Genomic DNA, 23,617 nt, shown 5'->3' with positions numbered 1-23,617 from the left:
GAAGTTGAGTTGTTTGAGGGAAATATTGGATTTTGCTTCTTGCTTTACAATATGTAACTATGTAAATTGTCAAAAATATGACAGCAATACACACAGGAAAAAAGTAAGGTTGAACCTGCTCAGACTAAAAAAGGTGTGTTGCATTTTGGTGTTGAGTATGAAGTGAGTGAGTGGCTGGATTATGTCGCTTGACTGCGAGTTGTATTGGGCGGTGACAAAATGTGCTTTTGCTGCATGTTTGAAATGTTTTGTCATGGTAAGAGCCTTTTGCAAACAAAATGTGTTATTTTGGGAAGTGCACCTCTCATTAGGCCTATGGATTAACTGTTTTGATACCAGCATTTCTGAGTTGACAAAGGAGGTAAAGCGATTGAAAAAAACTGTAACACCCAAAAATGTGGAGAGTGGAGAACGTGTGGAGAATTAACAAACTAGATGAACATCATTTTTTTGTGACTAACATTTTGGAATGGATTATGGATAACTGTCTGTTGACTTAATGGTGTGCAAGCAAGTAGGGGTTTTTGGTAAAGAGCTCTTCCTCACAATTTGTGTGTGTGTGTGTGTGTGTGTGTGTGTGTGTGTGTGTGTGTGTGTGTGTGTGTGTGTAGCCAGCTGTTTCACCCCCACCTGCTCCAGCTAATGGCAGTGAGCCTGTCTGATGACCTTCAGAAGACCAGTCTTGTATTTCAGCAGGTCCGCATTGGCTCACTGCACAATCTGCTGCACAACAGGGTAAGACTGTAATGATATCAGCAAAGCAACATATTGCACCTATGAAATGATTCCGAAATCCTGAAAATTACAAAGTGCTCTGAGTGCCAAGTAAAAACGGACACTTAATAAAAAGGCATTAAAATGTCACGGTACCAGTGCCAGCACAGTCCAACCCAGTCACACTGCAATATGAAGCTGACTGTCTCTGCCATTTATGTATCTGGTCTGTCTGTTTCTTCTCTATCTTTGGGAAATAAGATTAGTGACTGTTGTTAAACCCCTGTTGTTTTGTGTACTAATGGATATGTTGTGCTCTTCTGTTTCTGAGACGATGGGTACAGGCTACCACACTGTAAATGTTGTAAAGAGTTAAATGTGTTTTAAGTTGTCCAGTGTTTTGTATGTTGCATTTTTTCACTGACCTTTCAATTAGAATTTCCTGCTAGACAGTAGCAGGTGTTGTATATGATGCTGCACGTCTTTTTATGTGTTTGCTGTTGCTATCCCCTCTGTCCTCGTACAGCATGCAGAATTCCCGTTGCTGGGCACTGAGTACGTGCTGTCAGTGGTGTTGCAGGTGTGTGAAGGTCTACTGTACCTCCACAGTCGAGGCCTTGTGATGCGGGCCCTGTCCTCCCACAGTGTGATCCTCACAAGCCTGACGGTTGCCAAGCTCACGGGTCTGGGCTTCATGGTCCCCAGGTAGGGAGGCTCAGGCCTACATCATACCCACTGCATCCTCTATGATGATGGAGGTGCAAGATACAAACCCATCCATTTTGAAAATAATTAATAGTAGTCTGTTATTATGGCATCAAAAATAGGGCTGCATGATATATCATTATTGTATTGTTATTTAGATATGAACATGCAAGATATTCATATCTCAAAAGGCAACAATATAGACAATATCAAATTTAGTGTAAGGGTTAGCCTAAGTAACTGATTGATTTGTTCTGATCAATAAAATATTTTGTGAAGCAACTGCATTTTCTACATCCAGTTGGTATTATTATGCTGTTTTTTTGATACGTAAATTATTGTTGAAGCATTGTGACAGAGCAGAGGTTGCAAAATGTTTGATTTTATTTATTTATTTATTTATTTATTTATTTGCGTTTATTGCAGCCTAAGACAGTGATTGGTCACTTTGTATTTTGTATCGCTGTGCATGTTGTACAGCCCTAATCTAACAGTCCTAAAGATATTGGAAAATGTCTTAAATTATCCAAACTTAAGATTTTAAAAGCAAAAGAACTTTCATTTTTGGATGCTGCTCAATTGTCCAAAGATGGATCTGTGTGACTGTCTGTCCACCCTTCCATCTATTTATATATGGTCAAATCTTCATTGTCTTATAAAAGGTCTTAAAGTCTTAATTTTCTCTGTGAAACTTGAAGTTATAGTCAAATGAGATTAGATTTAATCACATAATAAATAATAAAAAAAAAAGTTTTCCCTGTCCATTGTGTTTTTAATTAATTAATTATTTTTTGGGGTGCAACAAATAAGAAGAACTGGTTAGGGAATCCATAAGAGAAGTAGCATCATTAAAATCCTAACAATGCCCTAATCACAAAGCTGTCTAGCAGAACAGTCACATTTCTTAAAGTCTTGTGTTGTCCTACATGCTGTTGCATTTTTAGAGAAACACATGGAGCAAACGGTGGCAGCCTCTGTGTGCCACACAGGATCTACACAAACATACCGTGTTGCACCCCCATGTCGCTCACCCAGCAGAGAGCGTACCTCTTATCAAGGCTGAGTCCTCGCTGCAGGGGCTTGGGTTTGAATTCGAGCCCAGAGCATTTGCTGCATGTCATCCCCTCTCTCTTCCCTGCCTTTCTGGTCTCTCTCTACTGTCACTATCAAATACAGCAGAAATGCCAAAAAAAAAAAGAAAAATCTTAAAAAAAGACAAGTATATGCTGTGGCTGTGGCAGAGGTTTGACGCAGAGGTATAAAGTATAATCATATTCTCAAACTGTGTGTGTGTGGGTGTGTGTGTGTATGGATTGGTGTGTGTGTGGGTGTGCACTTGTGTGGATGCATTCTGTAGTGAGGGTACAAGTGCCAGACCGCCAGTGCATATAGCCCTACCCCCCAGCCTTTACAGGTGGGCTGCACCTGAGGTCATGAAACGGAGACCATGCACAGGGAAGGCCGACCTCTACAGTCTGTCTGCTCTTATCCAGGAAATCTACACAGGTAGCTCGGTGTCATGGAATCAAAAATATTTGTTCCAGGATTATGGCAATGTATCTTTATATATTTAGGGTTTTGCTATCATACATTTTTAAAGTGTAGATGACATATTTTTTCAAGGTGGATGTTTGTTTGATTGTTTGTGGTAGACAAGGAGCCGTGGGGTGCGATGAGCGAGTGTCTGATTAAACAGCTGGTGGATGGAGGTGAGGCCCTGGGCGCAGACCTCTGTATTCCTCAGCCGTACTATGACCTGGTCAGGGTAGGCCTGCAGCCCCAATCTCAGGACCGCACATGCAGCCTGCGGGAACTACGCTACAAACTACGACTGGACATCAAGGTATGTCCTCAGTCATTGCAAGGCCATAAGTTTAGACTGAACATGATTAGAGGTGGGAGATGACAGCACAGCATTTGAGGGCCTTCCCATGGGGAGAGATGGTTTATCCCGGTGCAGAAAATGTGTAAGTCCTAGTGGGAATTGTCAAATACTCACAACATAGGCCTAGTTGATTTTTGGCAGCATGATGGTTACTAGTCCATCAGATTTCTTGTGCCATGAGTCATGTACCAGCAAGGCACATCTTCAGCTTGCACTTGAAAAGGATTGTACTCTTTCTGGCTTTTATCCAGCCATTGGAAACTTTGTTCAGACTTTCTTCATACCAGTATTCCATCCCCTTAAAAAGTCCTCCACAGTACTTTTCCTTGAAGCAGCTGCACTGCTGTGTTTTGATGACTTGAAAAACGTTTGCTTACACAGCCAGTTATGTGATTTATGACCGGCGTTGACTTGTTAGCTGCTGAGGCAGAACATTATATAGGGGGTGTTTCAATCAAAAATTTGTATTTGAAAAATTCAAATGATATAGTCCTTAACCTCCACTTCACAACAGCTGTGGAAAATGCTTTGCTGGCTGCCCACAGCTGTGTCGCTGTTCCATTAAAATAAATGTTCTCCAGTCAAGCCCACTGCAAATCAGCTGTGTTTTTATCACTGCCTTCTTCTTCTGGGAGTCTCCAGCCAGTCTCCTTAGAAAAAGAGCTTGCCAGTGTTCTTGAACACACAGGCCTTGTTTGCTGCTAATACCTGCCTTCAAAACAGTATCTAGCAGTATCTAGCAATTAGTAATGCTTTGTTGCATTTGCACAATTAGGATCACATCATTTTTATTTTGCACTTGTTACCAGAATATTGGAAATTGGTATTCAGAAGCATATAAGTCAACATTGCCTATCATAAAATATGCCTATACAATATAAAACCACAGAATTACTGTACTAGCTCACAGAAATTAATTTGGCCAGCTAGAGCAAAGTCATCCTCATTCTCTGTTGCAGCCAGCCCCTTTGATTTAGATTGGTGGATTAGCTGTGTTTTTGCATAAAAATCTTGTGAGTGCAATTGCTAAGATCATTTTGTTGGTAACTCATACCTTTTCTTTCCTGCAGCTGACTCCATTTGTATCTTATAGTAATGTTTTGAAACATTGATCTCAGATCCTTTTGTTATTGCATCTGCTTAAGATGATGTGTGTGTGTGTGTGTGTGTGTGTGTGTGTGTGTGTGTGTGTGTGTGTGTGTGTGTGTGTGTGTGTGTGTGTGTGTGTGTTGTAGAGGCTCTCTGAGGAGACTAAGCTGAATGCTGTTGGTCTTGGAGGCCTGACAGCACAGTCTGCAATCATTGGGGACCTAGAAGGCAGTGGTACTGACACATATTTCTTATTTCTTTAATAGGGCGGTCAAATATTATTTTTTTACAGTCATGTTAATACTAAGATAATTCGTGGATTAATCATGCTTAATCAGATATTGAAAACATAATAAACTACGTGCTTCCTTACCTTCCTTACCTGTTATGTTGCCAGTTTGAGTGTATTGCGGTTCTACAAGTGTTATGATTTGATGTTTACAATTTATTGCATTTTTTGTTTTTTGAATTTTCCCATAGTTTGTGGCTAAAGTTTCATGAGGCTGTTGATATCAAGGATTTTATACAGTGATTTTATATAGTGACGTCAAGTTTAAAAAATCATCTCAGCACAATGAAATGGCTACCATAGAGGCTAACAAAGGGATGAGAGTTAATAAGCTATGCTTCTTCTCACTCCTTTTCGAATATGTCATTTGTTTGTTCTTTTGTTAGTATTTTGCTTCCTCAATTTTCATTTCTATATTATGGTGTACAAAGAATTTGTTTAGTAGCAATCAGGAAGCCTTGTATTATTTGTACTATTTGCATATTCGGAATAAACAAAACAAACAAACATCATCACACATGAGTAAAATTAGGCTCAATGAATCCACTCTTTTGCTTTTGCTCCAAACTGCATGGGATTAGCCTAAGGTGGGCATGTCTGCAAAGGGGAGATCCATGGGTTTCCATAGAGCCCATTTTCATTCAGATTGGGTCAGAGGTCAGAGGTCAAGGAGACCTGCTGAAAATGCCAATTTTTCCCATGCCAAAATGTAGCTGAACTTTGGAGGGATATTTACTGCCCTCACTGACAGCCTAGCATGACATGCCTGGAACTAATGAAATCCTTACCTTGTCTAGTTTCGTATGATTCAGAAATATTTTTTAAAAATCGGTTAAAAAAATTTGAATAACAAGAATGGCATTACTTAAGAGAATTGATTTTTTTCCCCAACCTAATTATATGATGGATTCTCTGACACAATCAGTATGACTAAATCTCCATTTTGACACTCTCTGGATGATTGCCTATGTCCAGTTCATGAAAGCTTTAACATTTGCCATGCTAAATTTCTATGAGGGTAGGGGGGCTTTTCCCCTGAAAAAAAAAAAACAAAAAACAAAAAAAAAAAACAACCTGTATAATGTGATTTGTATTCATGTAGTTTTGATTATTGCGCAGGGTTAGCACTTACACTGAGGGCAAAACACCAAAGCACTGACCACTTCCCTCCAACAGGGACAAGTGGTCATACTCCGGATTAAAGTCTAGCCCTGTGCCCTACGTTCTGACTCAGGTAGTGTTGAAGCTCTGGAGCCAGAGGCAGAGGTGAACAATGCAGCGGTGGTCAAGCTGGATAGTCTCAAGAAGTCCAGAGAGACCAAGGCAAAGATCAGCTCCATTATGGCCAACCGCAGGGAGTGTGAGAGGCTGCACAAGTTGGCCATGAGGAGCCTAGATGTAGTGGAGAATTACCTGCAGTCGCAATATCTGCAGTTCACCTCCTCTTCTGGGCCCCCCCCCTGCTCCGTCTCATTTTACCCTGAAGCCTTTGGGCCACCTTCTTCTGAATACCATCTCCTGGGAGGCAATCCACATCCTGCAGTTAAGAGGCTGGAGGCCCAGCTGCAGACAGGAGAGTTCAGTTTGATGAGCCAGGAAGACCTTGCTTTCTGGCTAAGTCAGTTCCCAGCTGTGAAGCAGGACTGTTTACAGGAGCCCCCCTCACAAGACTACGTCACTATGGAGGGTTGCCGCAGTAAAGAGGAGCCGAGCCTTTACAGCTCTGCTCTGGACGACAGCTTCGTCAACATGCTCCCCCACAAGAAGCTACAGGTGAGGAAGTGAGACTCTCTCGTCCAACCATTCTGAGTTCTATGTTCCAAGGTACGCTGTTTTCACCACTAAAATCCATGTAGTATGATCATGCTCATACATGAAGAATATAATTTTATTCAGTACGCATTATGATTACTACTGACTAGTAGGTAACAGACTGAATTCCATGCTTTGCACCAAAACCATAGCTTTTGTTCAGCAAATGTTGACAAACCTTCAATCAACATTGAATTAATTCATATTAGAATAACAATATATTCAACCAAAGACACAACAGTGAAGTAGTGTCCCTAAAATGAAATGCGAGTACAATTATGGAATAAATGTGTTAATGTGTGGGTTTAACAGTCCTGTTAACAACTCAAGGATATATATATTCAGTTTTTCTGTGTAGTTTTATATGAACTATGGCCTCCCTACCTTGCTCCTGTTACATCAAATTTGGACTGTCTGATTAAGTCGTAATCACATAATCTCACCCCTGAATTGTCCAGAGCATGTGAACTGAGAAAGATGCTCTCCTGTCCAGTGTTTGGCACTCTGCAGAGGAGAGGGAGCAGCTTTCATGAAAGCTTCTGAGATGTAGGGCTGAACAATTAATAGAAATATTGTTGAAATCGCAATATGGCAGTACAATAACCAAGTCACACGACCTGCAGTATTTTAATAAAAGTAGATGTGTGACAAGACATATTGCTGGTACAGATCCCAGCCAAAAATCACTCCATCATCTGCAGGGGTCCAAGCTGCAAACCTGCTGCAACCACTACTACTCCGATATCAAACGGTATTAAATTTGGTAACACCTGGACCAGTGCAGCATTTCTGATTGGGCAAACACAGTATAGCTGCTTCAGTTTGCGTACTGCTTCATTCATAAAACAAGGAGGTACTCTAGTATCGATTTAGGACAACGGGCCAAACAGTGTGGAAGTTATGTCACACAACACTGAAATATTTTTGACACACGAAATTACAGTAAATAACAGTAAATTAATTATTTAGCGTTCTTTTTAATCATAGTTCACTACAAATACACCTTGTTTTAGTTGTCGCACAGTAAAAAAATACAAACAAATTGTCTGAAAAATGATGCAAAAAATGATTCAGTGACAATCACAAAAATATGCATCGAGATGCATATATTGCATTGTTCGCCTCACAGAAAACATGAATGTTTTCTCTTGTTTATGCATTACCGTATTGATCTGAATATAAGACGATATTTTTTCCATTGAAAATGCCGTGAAAAAACGCCCTCGTCTTATATTAGGGGTCTAAGCAAATACACATGTATTGTACTTGCATATGTTACGTGCTTGAATACAGAACACTTCCCCCGCTCTGGCATGGTTGGAAGGGGTGTGCTCCAGCACGGTACGGGCGTTCATGCACGAGCACATGCACGGTCACGCACGCAGCGCGCGAACGTGGATACAACGTAAATCATGCAACTTTCCTTCTGCCTCCGCAAAATCGATTAATGCGCGGCGCGATTACCGGCGAATGGCCGCGTTGCGCAATCAATAATCAACCATGTTGTCTGTGTCGCTGTCCATGGTGCTGCTGCAGCCGCGTATAAACAAAAGTTGATTTATGATGAAAGGTATATATGGCAGTCTGTGTGCGCCGCACACCTGTCAGATCCGGCAGACCTGACCGGGTGGGCGCGGTGCCAGCCGAGGCACCGGGCGGTATCAGGTGGGCCGGCCGGTGTGCGGGGCCACCCGGTTGAATGTAGCAGCCAGCTGACACGCCGCTCTGGCTGTCAGTTGGACGCTTTCTGAAGTTACCTCCGAAACTGTCAAGGTAAATAAACATCCCTTAACCCCTTAACCCTGGCCCTGAGTGCAATGTGAGATGGTGGCGGTCTCAGAAAGAAGAGCTAAAAAAAATGCCCACAGCCAGAGAAGGGCTTTTTGTGGTCCACAAACTGGTCGATTCAACGAGACTGACAGGAGGGTGTGCGATTTTGTGAATGAGAAACGTAGTGAAGGACTGCCCGTTACGAGGGCTGTGATTCAGCAAAAAGCACTTGAAGCTGCCACAGAGCTCAACATACCCCGCACTGAGTTTAAAGCTAGCATGGGCTGGTGTCACAGAATGCAGTGGCGGATTTAAGAAATTTGGGGCCCAAGGCAAAGGCAGGCATGGGGCCCTCTGAGATGAGAGGACAACACACAAAACAGGGGCCCTGAGACACACATAATACGATAAGCATTCTGCTGGCATTTTAGCAAAAGCATTTTAATCAAAAACATAATTAATGTGCGCAAATAAGTAATAACTGTATTAACCATAAGTGTATGAGGAGTTTTATGGGGCCCTCAGGAACTTGGGGCCCTAGGCAACCGCCTAGTTTTGCCTAATGGTAAGTTCGCTCCTGGCAGAATGTCCATATAAAAAGTATTTTTCCAAAAAAGGGTCTTGAAAAAGAGGGGTCGTCTTAAAATCAGGGTCGTCTTTTATTCAGGTCAATACGGTAATTCAAGTTGTGGAACACTATTCCCTTAAAATTTCTGCTCAGCATTTTTCTTTACAGTCACCTCCTGAAAGCAGCACATCCTAGTTATGCTTTAATAAAACTGTTGAGAGAAAATTGGTCAGGAAAGCTTCTTAAGCTTCCTAACTTCAGCGACACTGTCTGCTTCTGTGGTCCTTGCTAGGCAGCTAGAGGTACATGGTCCAGAGGGTCTGAGAAATCACATCAGCCAGGATCACAAGACAGGTACTATGGACTGATTAGACAAGACACAAAGGATATGGCTCAGAAGTTGGTTTAGATTCTAATTTCGAATGATTCAGTGGCAATTTGGTGTTCTGCTGTTTTTAAGCCTGGGCCTTATTTTTCCACCTTTTTGGGTCCAAATGACTGATAGGAACACAAATATTTAGACTGGTTCAGAATTGATTGGGAAGACTTTGGCCAGCAGCTGCAAAACGGGCTGGAGTGTATTCAAACAGGACATGTTTCAATGGGTCCCAAATGGTTCTGGCGGGCTTGGCTCTGGTATCGGCTCTCTAATGTACACATGTCAAATCACATCCACTAAAAGAGCTTGTTTTTGCCATTGACAAGTTCAGATTGATATAAGTGTCTGACAGCATTATGGAACGGATCCCTGCAGAGATATACACATGTACTGGTCTCGCTCATGGAGAAGTCACTCTGAAATGAGGTGGGTTGTTGCAGGAAGATGGGAAGAAAGTGTAAAGGTGAGAGCTGTTGAAGAGGAATGCCAGACGTGAAGAGTTTGTTATATTGGGTTATTATGAGAGGCGGCGTGGCTCAGGAGGTAGAGCGGCTGCCTGGTAGTTGGAGGGTTCCCTGTTCGATCCCGCCAGCTCTCTTGCATGGTGGCCTCTGCCATCAGTGTGTGAATGTGAGTCCCTTTGAGTAGTCAGTAGACTAGAAATGCTGTCCGTTTATCAGATGTGTGTACATGCTCCATTTGGTTATATTACAGCCCATTTTGTGGCTCAATACTTACTCATTTGGCTTGAAAAGGTAGGAAAATGAGGCCCAGGTTTTAAAAATATTAGAATTATGCTTTAAGTTATGCCACTGGCAATGTGTGCAAATACAGATGTCACTAGCACAGCACTGCTGCTGAAATTTTCACTTATTCAATTTTTCAAATTTTTTTTTTTTTTTTTTTTTTTTTTTTTTTTCAGACTTTGAACTTAACTTTAAAAAAAAAAAAAAAACATGTCAATGATCCACACTGAGAAAAAGTTCACTCTGGGTTTTTTTTTTTTTTTTAAATAAATGTAATAAAATGTTACTCCTTTGGAACAAAAGGAGTAACAATAAAGATGAAGAGCAGCATCAATTTACATCAACTTTTACAAGATTGCTGTAGATGTTTTGATGCAAAGTGATTCAATCCCACATTGTAGTCTAAAACATTAAAAAAGTGTTTGATGTGTTTTAGTAATAATTCTTTACCAAGAGAGGAGAGTCTCTGTTCTAGGCCCAGTGCATCATATGAACTGTCATGTTCCCTGGAAGAAGACACACCAACTCCAAAGCCCACAGGTGCTGAGCCAGCAGTCCACACAGCATGGACCAGTGAGTCCTCAGTTAGCCTGTTCCTCTGGTTTTTAGAGACAGTAGCCATATCCATAACCTTCCTTATCTTTCAATTTCATAATGCTGGAGCGATATCATCTGTGAGTTGAAGCATCTTCAGGAGAACAAAGTTCTTTCTTTCTTTGTCTCCCATGTAGATGAAGTGACAGACCTGGTGACCAGGATGACACTAGGTCAGCTGAGAGTTGGCAGTACGAAAGTCCAGGCTAATGTTAGCAAAGACAGTGAGGAGGTGCAGGCGTTGAAAGCATTGGAGCAGTGGGGGGCTGCCTCCTGCTGCTCCTCACCTGCCCTGTCCTTGATCACAGAGAATCTGCAGCGAGGGAGAAGCTTGTCAGGTGAGACAGGGAGCTGAGCACCACGCTGGTTTCTAACACAGGGCTGGGGGGCACCAACAAGGATTCATTTGATCTAAGATTAGTTCTAATGACACTTTAAGTTAGGTTTAAAATGAGTAAATCCACATTTAAAATGAACAAAGCAGCCCTGTTGCACATTAAAAACAAATCCTGGTTTTAGTGAATCCAAGTTTAAACTCAAATCCCTTGTGAAAGACGTCTGAACACAGCGGGAAGATTACACTGATAATCTTCTGTTTCTTACTACCTTGTTTTACTAATTTTCCAGTGGAGTTTACAAATGTTCTGGTCATTTTCTGTCGTCATTTTGGAGAATGTGTTGATATGGTAGTGTCTCCGTCATGCAATCAGCCGTCAGTGGGGCAGTAATTTGATTTTGTTTATTGTTTTTGTGAAAGTGAGTATTTGAAGATGCTAGCCATAATCATATTCTTCCACACTGTTCTAGTTCAATTCTGAGTGCTGTTTTCTTAATGACCTGTTAACACTATAGCTTCCTGTTTATTGTATTTTTAAATGTATTTGTGTGCAGATGACAAGGCCTTGTGATCAAAGGCTGCACCATAATGTGTGTGTTCAAGATGGCTGCACTTGGGGGCGCCCCGGTAGCTCACCTGGTAGAGTGCGTACCACTTGTTAGGGCTGAATCCTGATCGCAGCGTCCGGGGTTTGGATCCAACCTCAGGCCGTTTTCAGCACGCTCTCCCCTGCCTTTCCTGTCGCTCCCTATTGTGACTGTCAATCAAAGCTGAAATGCCAAAAAAAAATCTTTTAAAAAAAAAAAAAAAAAAGATGGCTGCACTCCACTTGTCAGCAAGGACTTTGCGCAAAGTTTTAGCTTTAATATCTGTTTATTGTTTTGCCTGTTTGTTTTCCTTAATAATTGGTCAGATCCATCAATAAGTGTTTCTCATATCCTACTAAACTGTCAGAGGCGAGGAAAGAATAAAGATGTCAGCTTAACTGAACTGTATCATTCAGTATGAAAATGTATGTCGAAATTTGTGAAGTGATTTGTATTCACAGGAAGTCAGTTTCTCTCTTTGAATCTGTCTTTGTTTGTCTCTCTCACTCTATCCTCAGAATATGAGACTGTTCAGAAGGACTCTGGGGAAACAGCTAAGCCTGTCACTGGTGCACAAGCCCAACCTCCACTCGCCACAAACCTGTAAGCACACAAATGCGCCCATCTTGTCTGAGTGAGATGATGCGTTTCATTATTAGCAGGGAGTGTTGTATGCAGTGAATGTTCAGTGTAATCAGATATTTCTAACAGAAAGGATTATTTCTTTAAAATAATGTGTAAAACTGCATACCTGCCGTCTTGTTCTATGAAATACACATGGTGGCAATAAAACACTGCACAGTTCATAACACAACATGTTAATCGCATGATCAGTGCACTGTTGATCTCACATGATACATGAAGCTTAATTCATATATTGGATGAGTGGTCCCATCCTTCCAGTTCAGCATGAAATCAATAATTGACAATTGCAAATCATTGTGAAAAAATCCTTAGAGCGGCTCTTTCTCACCTCAGCCTGTTCCGTTAGTAGAGGCTCCCCTCTGGTGGCGTGTGCTGTGCAGTACAATTCATCACCTCAATACAGCATCTCTGTTTCAGTTTAATAGAAAGAGGAGCATCTAAGAAAGATGATAATACATGGAATAATATATTTAATTAACTAGAATATTCATCCTACAAAAGATTTGGTGCATTTTTATGAATGTTTCCATTATCTGAAGTTTCAGCTTTCTAAACTACCTACATTCCTGAGGGTTTTGGATAACAAGGTTAAGCTGTAGTGTGTAATTGTTAGAAAACTGAAATAAGAAAAATGTGGTGCTATTATATTTTGTCATTTGACCCAGCAGAGAAGGTATGCTTGTGTGTACATTTGTTTTTTTGTTCCTCTGTGGCTCCAGTAGTCTGGCAGACTCGGCTGAGCTGGTCGAGCTCTCCAGCATTACGTGCTCTCCAACCCAGCATCAGCAGAAACTCTATCCCAGCCCTCTCCAGAGACCACTCCCACCATGCAACAGCACCCCACGAAGCCCAGGTAGCCGATCATGTACATACACTCTTAAGGCCATGTCATTACACACTGAGGAACTACACTGCACTAGCATTTTCACACCGTTTCAGAAGCGAAAAGTAATCAAAAGCTTACTGTCCACGCTGAAACACCCGGAAACGCACATGTTTAAAGGATCCAAAAAGATAAAATGCCTGTTATCAAGTGTAGCACATGGTGGTGATGGTGTAATGGTATGGGCAGCCATTAGACCATTTTATAAGACTCTAGCTTGCAGACACTTAACTGTGTTTACATGCAGCTTAGTGATCAGGTTATTGGCCCTCCTGTAGCAGTTATCTGATTTCTCAAGTGCCATGTAGAAAAGAGTTTCCATACCTGGGGTAAAGAATTAAGAGATATTGGTGTAAGACAGCAAGATTTTTCCTGAAGAAACATGATTATTGTGCCGTTTAGCCTTTTAGATGATGAAATAGATGATAAAAAAAAGACACTCTGTACAATGCCCTAGAGAGTTACATTACATGCTCTACATGGTTGTTGCGGAATGCTTAATAACTTTGTCAAGATTATGTTTGATGAAAATATAAGGAAAGAAAAAACACATCTGCCTCTCAGCAGCTGTGCAAGCTCAGACATCACCAGATTTCCTGCTCTCTCACAATAATCAGATTTCTTGTGTGCATGTAAACGTACTGATTGTTAACTCATGATTTTCATATTCAAAATGCTTAGCTCCAGGATGACCTATGACTCCTTCTGTGGCCTCATTATTTCTGGGTTTGTGATGTGTGTTGGTTTGCAGAGCTCCGCCTGCGTGTGATGGGAGGGATTCTTAACAGCATCCTCTTGGATTCCAGCCACTTCAGCTCCACAGATCATAACACTGGGAGTTTCACCACAGCTAGAGATGATCCAAGAGACAGCTCAGTAAGACCAACACCACTTTACAGTCACTTATTTGATTCACTAGAAGCTGACCAGAGTTTGGTTTTCCTGAATTACATCCGGTGATTGTGATGTCACTTTTCCACCAGCTTTAGAGGGGACTTTACAGGGAAAGCAGGGCTATTCAGCTTCATCAGCAAGTGAGCCAAATTAGAAATTCACTTGGGATTCATGGGCCATGCAGAATAATTTGTCAGTGAATGACTACAGGTGACTTTTACTTTCTTAGTGTAACGTTAAGAGATCTCCATGTGCACCTCTTTCCTTCTGCTTCAGTAGTATAATTCCAGAGAGCAGCCAGTCCATACAAATACTGTAATTAGTGCAGATCGGTCTACAAAGCTTGTGCAAAGTGCAAAAGGTTAGGCTACATCTATCAACCAAGGACACATGGGGCCCATTTGAACTCTGCACTCACACCAACCAGTGCAAAGCTCTGTGTCCTGGTGCATCGTCACTGAGGGTGTATCCAAACTCACTGGCTATTGTCATTCATCTGAGCACAGCCTTGTCCACATGCGCTAAGTGTAAAGGGACTGGGTGTAGTGGAATATGTTGGAGGGTTTTGGAAATGAACTGTTATCTTTACAGAATTCATTATATCAGATGAAGAAATGAATAAAGCACACATGCAGTTCATCGTCAGATTTTTCTAATATTAAGTAACTAATGCAAAAACGAAAATGCAATCCATGGCTACAGCCCCTCTGCCAGCCGGTCCCTCTGCTCGTGTTGGAGTGCTCTATCATCACCACATTCAGTTCAGCCTCTCTCTGCTTTATTCTTTGTAATGTTTCCTCTAAAACGTCATATTGATATCCTACAGTGTTCATATTGTGCAAAACACAGCATTCCATGAGGAACACACTGGCTATCTGAGTTCTGTATTGTGATGTCCCACGTGACTTGTTGAAACATCTAAAACACCTTTTCAAGAGGACAAATGTTGGCTTCACTATACAGTTATTGCCATTGATTATGAATCTTTTGTAATTTACCTCCAGTTATTTCCTTCGATTTAAAATGACCGTTTTTTTTCCCGCAGATGGAGGTATGAAACAAATGTCACAACATTCAGTGGGTGTTGTGGGACTCAAATTCATTCTCATATGTAGAAGGACTGTAGAAGGCAGATGGGAGCATTTGCTATCTTGTATCTTGTAATTGTGCATAACTTTGAACCAATTCCTCAATGTCTGACACTCTCCAGCCTCCATCCATGAGGGCAAACTTTCCCAGCAGTCTCCAGGACTTCAGCACAGCCAGCCAGATGGATGGAGTGCCCACAGACACTGTAGATACCTCCAGTGAAGACAGAGATGAAGAAGGAGCACAGCTGGACGAAGAGCAGAAAGAGGAGATTCAGGAGGAGGGAGGGTTCGAGCAACAGTCGTCAGAGGAGCTTGAGGAGATTGAAGAAGGTCTAAAAAGATTGGAGGAGAGCAGTGAAGGGGTGAGAAGCATAGAGGAGGAGGGAGGGTTTGAGCAACAGTCATCAGAGGAGCTTGAGGAGATTGAAGAAGGTCTAAAAAGATTGGAGGAGAGCAGTGAAGGGGTGAGAAGCATAGAGGAGGAGGGAGGAAAGTGCCTTGGACTGGAGTGGAGGCAGCAAAGTGAGGACGCCAACACAGAGGAGTGGCCCTTCTGCCTGCACAGTGGTGAGGCACTGACCAAAATCAGTTACACTTCTCAAAGAATTGTGAGCAACAACATAACCAAATGCAAGTAAATCTGCTATGGTGATTTTTTGGAGTTAAATATTTGACTTTTTTTTTTTTTTTTTTTCAGAACTTACGTCAGAGGTAGAGGAGGAAGAGGATGTGAAGGAAATGGTTGCAAAACTGGACGATGGTGAGGAACTTTGTTGACAACAGTTGTAGGCAGGCAGAGAACTTGACAGTGCAACAAATATGCAATCTGACATTTTGTTTTTATAGAGAAGAGTAGGTATTGTTGTGGTGACTAATGTGTATCCACAATGAATGAATATCATGAATCGATCTATCCTCTAAGGGAATCTTGATCCAGACTCAGTGGAGGATACAGACCCTGCGTGGGCTTCAGGAGCCATAGAAGATTCCACTTTATTGGACGTGTCAGACAGGTAGGTTGTAGAGGCTGTAATTATGTTAACCACAGAGCGTGCTTGAGACAGGCAGTGTTAAACTAAAACTGACCAGTTGGACTGGCCCATTTTTAATTTTTTCTATTTTAAAAGAGCAAGTTAAAAAAACCTGATTTTATCCAAATGGAGGGGGGGCACATTACCTGAAGAAGTGGTCTATGATGGTACATGATCCATAGTTTAAAAAAAAAAAAAAAAAAAAACTCTAAGCTGCAACACAATGTATGTACTTACAGGGTTTCCACGGGGTCTTAAAAAGTCTAAAAAAGTCTTAAATTAGAAAATCAAATTTTAAGGCCTTAAAAAGACTTAAATCACTGAATTTACATCTTAAATAATTTTAAACAGGTCTTAATTTTCATAAATTGGTAAAGCTACCGCAAATGCTAAATGAAACGCTCGCGAAACAATTCATTACTATATTCATAGATATATATCTGTGACTATATTATGACTACAACGATAGTAACGCGATAGCTCATTGGATCAATGTGCTATCGTGTTACTAACGCGTTACTTTAATGCGCTTGTAAACTCGACGGCATCGAAAATGAGGGTAACCTCAATGTCCATTCGAGAATAAATAAAGGTTGAATGAACACTCATGGAGGACCCATTTAACGCGATCACTCATTTGATGCAATTTATTCATGCATCCAATGAGCTATCGCATTATTAGTGAGTCCCTTTCGACATTTTCGGAAACAGAAGAAGAAATATAAACGAGGGAAAAAGACGTCGAATGTTGCAGCGATGGGGAAATGTAAGTTCAGCAAGGCCTGGCTGGAAAAGGACGAATTCAAACCGTGGTTGACACAGGTTTCAGAACGTGACCGTGAGGCGTTCTGCAGCGTGTGTAAAAAAAAACTATTACAACTGGGAACATTGGGGATACGGGCGCTGGAATCGCACGCTAAAAGTGAGAAACATGTCACCGCCATTAAGGGTCTCCGCCAAACTCCCGCCATCACCCAGTTCTACTCCGGTGGCCGCCCTGGAACCAGCTCCAGCTCCCCCCCGGAACCACCGCAGCGGCCACAGTGCCTCGAGGCAAACCGAGCAGCGGGTCAGCAGATCTTCGGGCATTTTTCGGATCAGAGCCGACACTGAGAGCGGAGGTGCTCTGGATCCTTCATACTGTTACAAAACACCAGTCCTATAAGTCGAAAACCTGTTCTGAGGAGGGCCAGCAAGGACAAAGACACTGAGCTCAAGAGCATTGAGGAGGAGATTGTTGCCAAAAGAGAGGAGCTGAGATATATGTAGTGCGCGCGCGCGCGTGCGCACTACATCCTGACTAGTTGCAGCATGTAAATAAATTTAAATGTAAATATGAGTATTGTCCGTCTGTGTCCGGCCCCTCAGAGCCCACTCCACGCTGGACGAGGTACTGCAGGGCATCATGGTGGAGAGAAGCAGCAGGAGCCCGGGGCCAGGCAGGCCGGCTGCAACACGGTGAGCATTTTATCATAACACACATTAACAGTGTATTACTGTATCACATAAAATAGTCTTCGGCTATTTGTAGATGTTGATTGAACGTTCACATTTAGACCATTTTTCACTGGGATTTGCAGTAGTTATATTTTTATTTTGTATAGTTTATATAAACAGTGAGCATTCAACAGCTGTAAACACTGAATCAAGTGGAGAAAAACAAAAATAAATCTGCAGAATTTACCTTGGATTTTACTTGCCTGAGCAGGGAATCAAACCAGTTGTCTTCTGGACTCTGTGTTAGTTCAGAAGACAACTGGTCTATTACTCTATTAGTCACTGTAGTCAGTCTTTTGTTGATAAATTACATCCAATAACAATTTGATCATTTATCTCTCTTTTTTTTTTTTGCTGTAGTGCCAAAGGGCCATAAAGATGCCAATAAGTCAAAAGATTGTCCCATTTGTTTCAGTACAAACACCTTCTCCATCTGCTATTTGATTTTCACGTCTGTGCTTAACTGTACAAAAGCGTTGATGTAAAAGTAATGCTCTGTTGTTTACATTGAATGTATGTCAGAATATGTTTGCCTGTGTCGGCCAGGGCCTGTGTGTATGAAGGCCAGGCCGGTGAGGACGCAGGAAACCCAGGAGGCGACCACGCAGACAGGGACGAACATAAGGATCAGGCACCGCCCCTGCCCGCCAGCAGCCACCAAGCCGGTAAGGTGTTACTAATCATTATGCACACAGCCCTCATCTATCAAGCAACATTAGAAACATACGATTTTTTTTCTCTATTTCCTTTGTACTGATGATTAAACCATAAAAACTGAGATTCAGCAAACATTGCTGGAGCTTTTCTGGACTCGTTAGGATGTGTGAAGGAAACTTATGACAAGCTGAAAGCAATCATAAACATCAGAGCTATTATTTATCGAGAGTGGTGTTTCCTTTTTTTCAATTAAGACATTTAACTAATTTTACCATTCTTTCCTGAAATGCTGAAATGTCAGCCGATCAGGTAAAGGACTTTGTAAGTTTATTTACACACAAAAAGCCACAAACAAGGAGTGGACGGAGTCATACACAGTCCAGCCCCCGTGAATCACCGTCTCTGAACGCAGAGGGGCCCAGAGGTGGGACGAGCACTGACTGCAGAAAATAATTTTTGACAAAGATACGGCCAGAACCCGTTGAATTACATTTGGATCCATGGAAACCAGGCTGCTAGTGTAGATTATTAATAGGCTATTCTTTTGGGTCACACAGCAAGATGAAGACATTTATCATTTCAAGCGGGATGGGTGGTCATGGTCCTGTGTGTCGGTGATAATCCACATTAAGTCACATTTCTCCCTGTGGAGTTATCCCAGAAACACACACACACACACACACACACCTCAACAAGACCCACAGCCACACACTCATCAGGTTTGGAAGTGGTTGTTCTGTGGACGTCCTGTCCTCTTCTGGTCTTGAAAATTCACCTAAAATTCAAAGTGTGCAACCGTTTAATGTTGAAATTTATTAAACAAAAAATATTACCTTCAAATAAAAGCATGAAAAGGTCAGTAATGTGTTGGCAGATCTTTACAACTGCACAGCGCTGGTGGAGTTATGCTCTCTGCGTGTGTCATTCATTCATATTGAAATGTATAACTGAAGGTGCATTAACACACGTCCAGTTTACAAGTGACTGGCATTTATCAACATACACAAGTACGAAGGATATGCCACGGCTTCCGATGCTGCACAAATACGGCAGAGGTTTTTGGTTCGTACACACGTGGAAACACATAAAAACGTACAAATATTTCAATGTTTGTAAATGTCAATTTATCACTATTTTTCGGAATCTGAATCTGTTGGCCTCATTTATCAATGTGTAAGTTTCATCACACAGACATTGATATATCCCAGTTTTCATGTGTAAATGTTTGTATGAAGGAAATACAAAAAAAAAAGATTGATGTTGCTTATTAAATGAAGTCCAGGAAAACCCTGAACTGACGTGCTGCCATGTTTTATCCTGACAGAGAAGCTGGAGGCGGCTCAGAAGAACCTCGGCCAGCCACACAGGTACACTGCTGCTTACTAGTCATATCATACCTTTTGTAAAGTGCAAATGACCATTTTGAGTCTGTCATCCTTTTTTTTTTTTCTCTTAACTTTTAAAGGTAAGTGTCAGCCTTTGGGTTACCCATCTAACTCAGATTTGCTGCCTGTGGTCTAGATATTTTTTTAACCAGCAGGGTCTGTGTAAAAACTCTAAAAACTCTAAAAGTCTTACTGAAATAAGGTTTCATTTCATTGTTTGTGAAAGTTTATTGTAAAGTCAAGAAAATTGAACATACTGTGAGTTTACAGCCACAGGGTTACCATGCACTTAAAGCAACAAACTGTAAGATTTTAAGTTAAAATGAAAGCATTTGGTATTTTTCCAAAGCCACACTCATAAGCTGTACGTAGCAATGGCACCAAGGTGATATAGGATTTGGTGAAATGGCCTCTACACTTGTGCCTTCAGCATATGGACCAAATTTTGTGCTGTCACTGATGTGCTGGATTTCCACTGAACATGAGGAAGGTTTGTGTTGATGGAGTGACTTCAGTGAGTTTAAATGTCGACAACAAACAGTGAGGGGGGGAGAGGAAAACCGCTGCTCTGTGTAAGCTGATGTTGATTCATATGGTCTCTCCACAGAGCACACTGTAGTTTGAGGACTAACAGGTCATGAGGTGGAACAGTGCAAAGCAAAATAACATGAGAATGAACTCAGAAACGACAGAATAGCAAATACGACATTCTATTTAGAGCAAAAGGAAAAACATGCATGACATTGTAATCTCTGAAATTTCTTCTTGGAACAAACATCGATCGATGCACTCATAGCGTTTTTCCACTGTCGTGCCGTGCCGCGCCGTGCCGTGAAATTCACGGTTCCGCATTCATTCCCACTACACCAGCCCGCTTGGTTCCGGGAACCAACCGTGAAAGATTTCAGCCCGGTTTGACATCTGGTGCTGGCCCGGTTAGAACGGGGCCGCGGAGGCGGGCCTAAATAAGATCTCCTTCGTGATTGGTCCATTAGAATGTCAGTTAACCAGGCTGCTACAAACTGACAAGTGACAAGTGTCAACCATTAAACCATCAGCCAATAGGCTATTATTTACAAACGTTAGTTTCTGGAGAGATTATGGAAGAAATTGATTTGCTTGCTGAGTTTTTTGTTGGGTTTTTCTGTTTTGTAGCCTAGTTTACATTTTTCTTACAAATGGAAATGGAAATGTGACCACTAAGCGCAGATAGCAGAGCATCTGTGAAGATGATGATGATGATGGCATCAGGCGGGTCGGCCGCAGCACCGGTCGGAGTCAGGCGGGCCGGTACCGCGCCCACCCGGTCACGTCTGCCGGATCTGACAGGTGAGCGGCCGGTACCGTGGCCGACCCGCCTGACTCCGACCGGTGCCGCGGCCGATTCGGTCACGTCTGCCTGATCTGACAGGTGAGCGGCCAGTGCTGCAGCCGACCCGCCTGACTCCGACTGGTGCCGCGGCCGACCCGCCTGACGCCGACCGTTACCGCGGCCGGCCCGCCTGACTCCGACCGGTACCGCAGCCAGCCCATAACAAAGCCACTGGCCAGCAATTTATTCAAACAAGATTTTGTCCATAAAAAAAGGGTGATCAGGTGCTTCGGGTCTCGAAACATCAGACACCTTCACCCGGGTGACCCAGCCGAGGCTGATCAGACCTCGACTTGTGTCTGAGCAGCATTTGTCCACGGCTCACAGCCATCTGGAAGCCCTCTCTGCAGCCTCTGTGCTTCTTGATGGCTTGTCGCCTCTGGACACCTGCTATGCCCAAGAGATGGTATGCTTTGCAGAGGGACCATGTCCTCCTCCCATTCCTGCAGCAGTCTATAGTGGCCTCCTCCCAGGGCCTTTGAGCAGCTGCTCGGGATGTGCTGTAGAGTCCCAATCCCAGAGCACAGGCCACAAGCAGGTGACTCCGCTTTGCCCCAGCAGAAGAGGTTTGATGGAGTAGGGAGCACATCATAGACAGACTAGATGAGGAACTTGATGATTATTAATTAATTTACTCATTAACAGAAGAAAGGGACAAGAAAAGGGCTTGCAGCATTACTTTATGTACATTCTCTTTCTTTCCATCACTCATAAAAATAACAGTGCACCTCAGCAGTGCATTCTCTTTAAAACACAGAAGATAACTGAGGGGTCAGTCCCAGCAGTTTGCCCCTCGCTGGTCAGATCTCTCAGTCCCACCAGGCTCATTTTGGCACAGTGTTGCCAAACACTCGCTGTCCCGGCCCGGCACCGAGCCTTTCACTGACTCGTGCCCTGGATGTTTTTGTCACAGGAGAGGCGCCATCAGTTTGCCAGTCAGCTTTCATGAACAGGAGTAGAGGGTTGGCTTGGTGGCCTGGACACAGATGATTTTGTCTTCTCTGTGGATATACAAAAAATTGAGTTCTAAATAACTTTCTTGAAAAATAAGTATTAACCAACTTAAACCACCAAATGTCACTAGAGCTGCATCTCTAGAAAAGCCAGAGGAATAACAGAGGCTCCTTCAGGAACATACTTTAACCTCTCTGTGTGTGTGTGTGTGTGTGTGATTGCAGAACTGGATTTGAGGAGCCTCAGCGTGAACCAGCAGAGTGATGAAAGAAAAATGATGCATTGTAACAACCAACCTAAAGGTATAGGGATAATTACAAAAAAAAACACGTGATTATTCTTATTAACAAATGAATTGATATATGTTTGATCCTAATTGTATTGCACTGTACTGTACTGAGTGAAAAATAACAGAAACAGAATTGCGTTCACTATGCTTGTATGTTTTCCAATAAATAAATAAATAAAAACCCCAAAACATAAACTTTAACACGACAGGTAAGAATGATACATAACAGGTAAAGCTCAAGGTCCGTCAGTGAAACACCAGCCGCATTTCATTGTCCATCACCCGTGTATAATCACACGGAAAGAAAACCTCGTTCCAAACCAAACAAAACGACAATTGATGCCCGCTTCCCCTCTTCACCAATGAGTCCGGTATAGAAAACAATAACTGTCCAAAATACAGTCTTTAAACGGATGTCTCCATTCCAACAATTCAGAAAAAAGGAAAAAAATGAATAAATTAGAACTTTCTCACCGGTCGGTCGGACTCGTTTGCTCCCCAGCACAATATCCAGTACTCCGGTGACTGTAAGTTGATTTCACGTGAAAATAAATCAGCACTTTTATTCCTATATCCACCAGAGGGGTGTACTACGAAGCAGGTTTAGTGGGTTAGCGAGGTATGTTGAGTCTAAAGCCAGGCTTTCCTGTATCACGATGGTGGCTCTCTTTTAACCCGGCTAGATCACCATGGTAACTTATGCTTAGCTCATAACCTGGTTGGGACCAGGTTATGAGCTTAAAAATAAATTAAATTTAATTTAACCCCGGCTATAAAAGCAGCGCTATCTCACTCAGGTGAAATCACAAAGTCGTAATTTTTGTCCGGTGAATGGTGACACACACAATGCAGGTATACTATTAGTGGTGCACAGACTTCACGTTTGTTAGAAATATTCCGTTGTATCACAGACTTTGTTAGAGTAGACTACTTTTTTAAAGGAAACCCCTTATATTATAACGGTGACTGTCACGGCATCCGAAGGTGATGATTGGACGGGAGCAGCCCGTGGTGATTCAAACGCACTCCAAACGCCACTTATTCCCATTTAGAAAAAAAGATTTAACAAAAAAGGAGCAAACAAACATCAACAGAAATGGCTCCATAATTCTAGTTAAACTTCAAATGTAACGAACAATTATCTGAAACTACTGAGAAGTAGTTCTAAGCAGCGTAAATAGAGGTCAAAATTGTCATGTAACCACCGCCTGCTCCGTCCAACACTGCTAGACTCACCCACACACACCTTCAGTCACCTGACTTAACCTCAGGCTTTACCTCCAATTCCTAGGCAACACTCCCATAAAGCTACTGAAGTTACATATTTCTAAACTAAAATTCATAATACTGAATGAATTGCAGCAATTATTTAAAACGGCTATAACAGTGACAGAGTCCCCAACCTTTACGCTTCCTTTGAAATTAATTGCCAGCTCTCCTCTCT

At 42.2% G+C, this 23,617-nt stretch overlaps 2 protein-coding genes across 4 annotated transcripts in view; one reads left to right on the top strand and one right to left on the bottom strand.

The window, feature by feature from the left end:
* The first annotated feature begins 642 nt into the window (after positions 1 to 642).
* On the top strand, positions 643 to 22,624 carry tex14 (testis expressed 14, intercellular bridge forming factor). Its single transcript, XM_030068139.1, has 18 exons — positions 643 to 735; positions 1,241 to 1,419; positions 2,777 to 2,925; positions 3,072 to 3,262; positions 5,658 to 5,700; positions 5,917 to 6,463; positions 9,125 to 9,186; positions 10,689 to 10,889; positions 11,994 to 12,078; positions 12,840 to 12,973; positions 13,755 to 13,879; positions 15,108 to 15,555; positions 15,686 to 15,748; positions 15,911 to 16,001; positions 17,388 to 17,477; positions 18,063 to 18,181; positions 19,498 to 19,540; positions 22,109 to 22,624. The coding sequence occupies exons 1-18, from the start codon at positions 643 to 645 to the stop codon at positions 22,146 to 22,148; spliced, it is 2,703 nt and encodes a 900-aa protein (XP_029923999.1). The 3' UTR covers positions 22,149 to 22,624.
* The window catches only part of tiprl (TIP41, TOR signaling pathway regulator-like (S. cerevisiae)), a 32,917-nt gene continuing 30,890 nt past the window's right edge, over positions 21,591 to 23,617 (bottom strand). For all 3 annotated transcript variants that reach the window (XM_030068098.1, XM_030068096.1, XM_030068097.1), the window contains one exon: positions 21,591 to 21,931. The gene's annotated coding sequence lies outside the window, so the exon portion shown is untranslated. The remainder of the gene's footprint in view (positions 21,932 to 23,617) is intronic.

This window comes from Myripristis murdjan, chromosome 14, assembly GCF_902150065.1.
Source record: "Myripristis murdjan chromosome 14, fMyrMur1.1, whole genome shotgun sequence".
Lineage (NCBI taxonomy): Eukaryota > Metazoa > Chordata > Actinopteri > Holocentriformes > Holocentridae > Myripristis > Myripristis murdjan.
The sequence above is the reverse complement of the archived record's forward strand: the minus strand, read 5'-3'. Positions and strand labels throughout refer to the sequence as shown.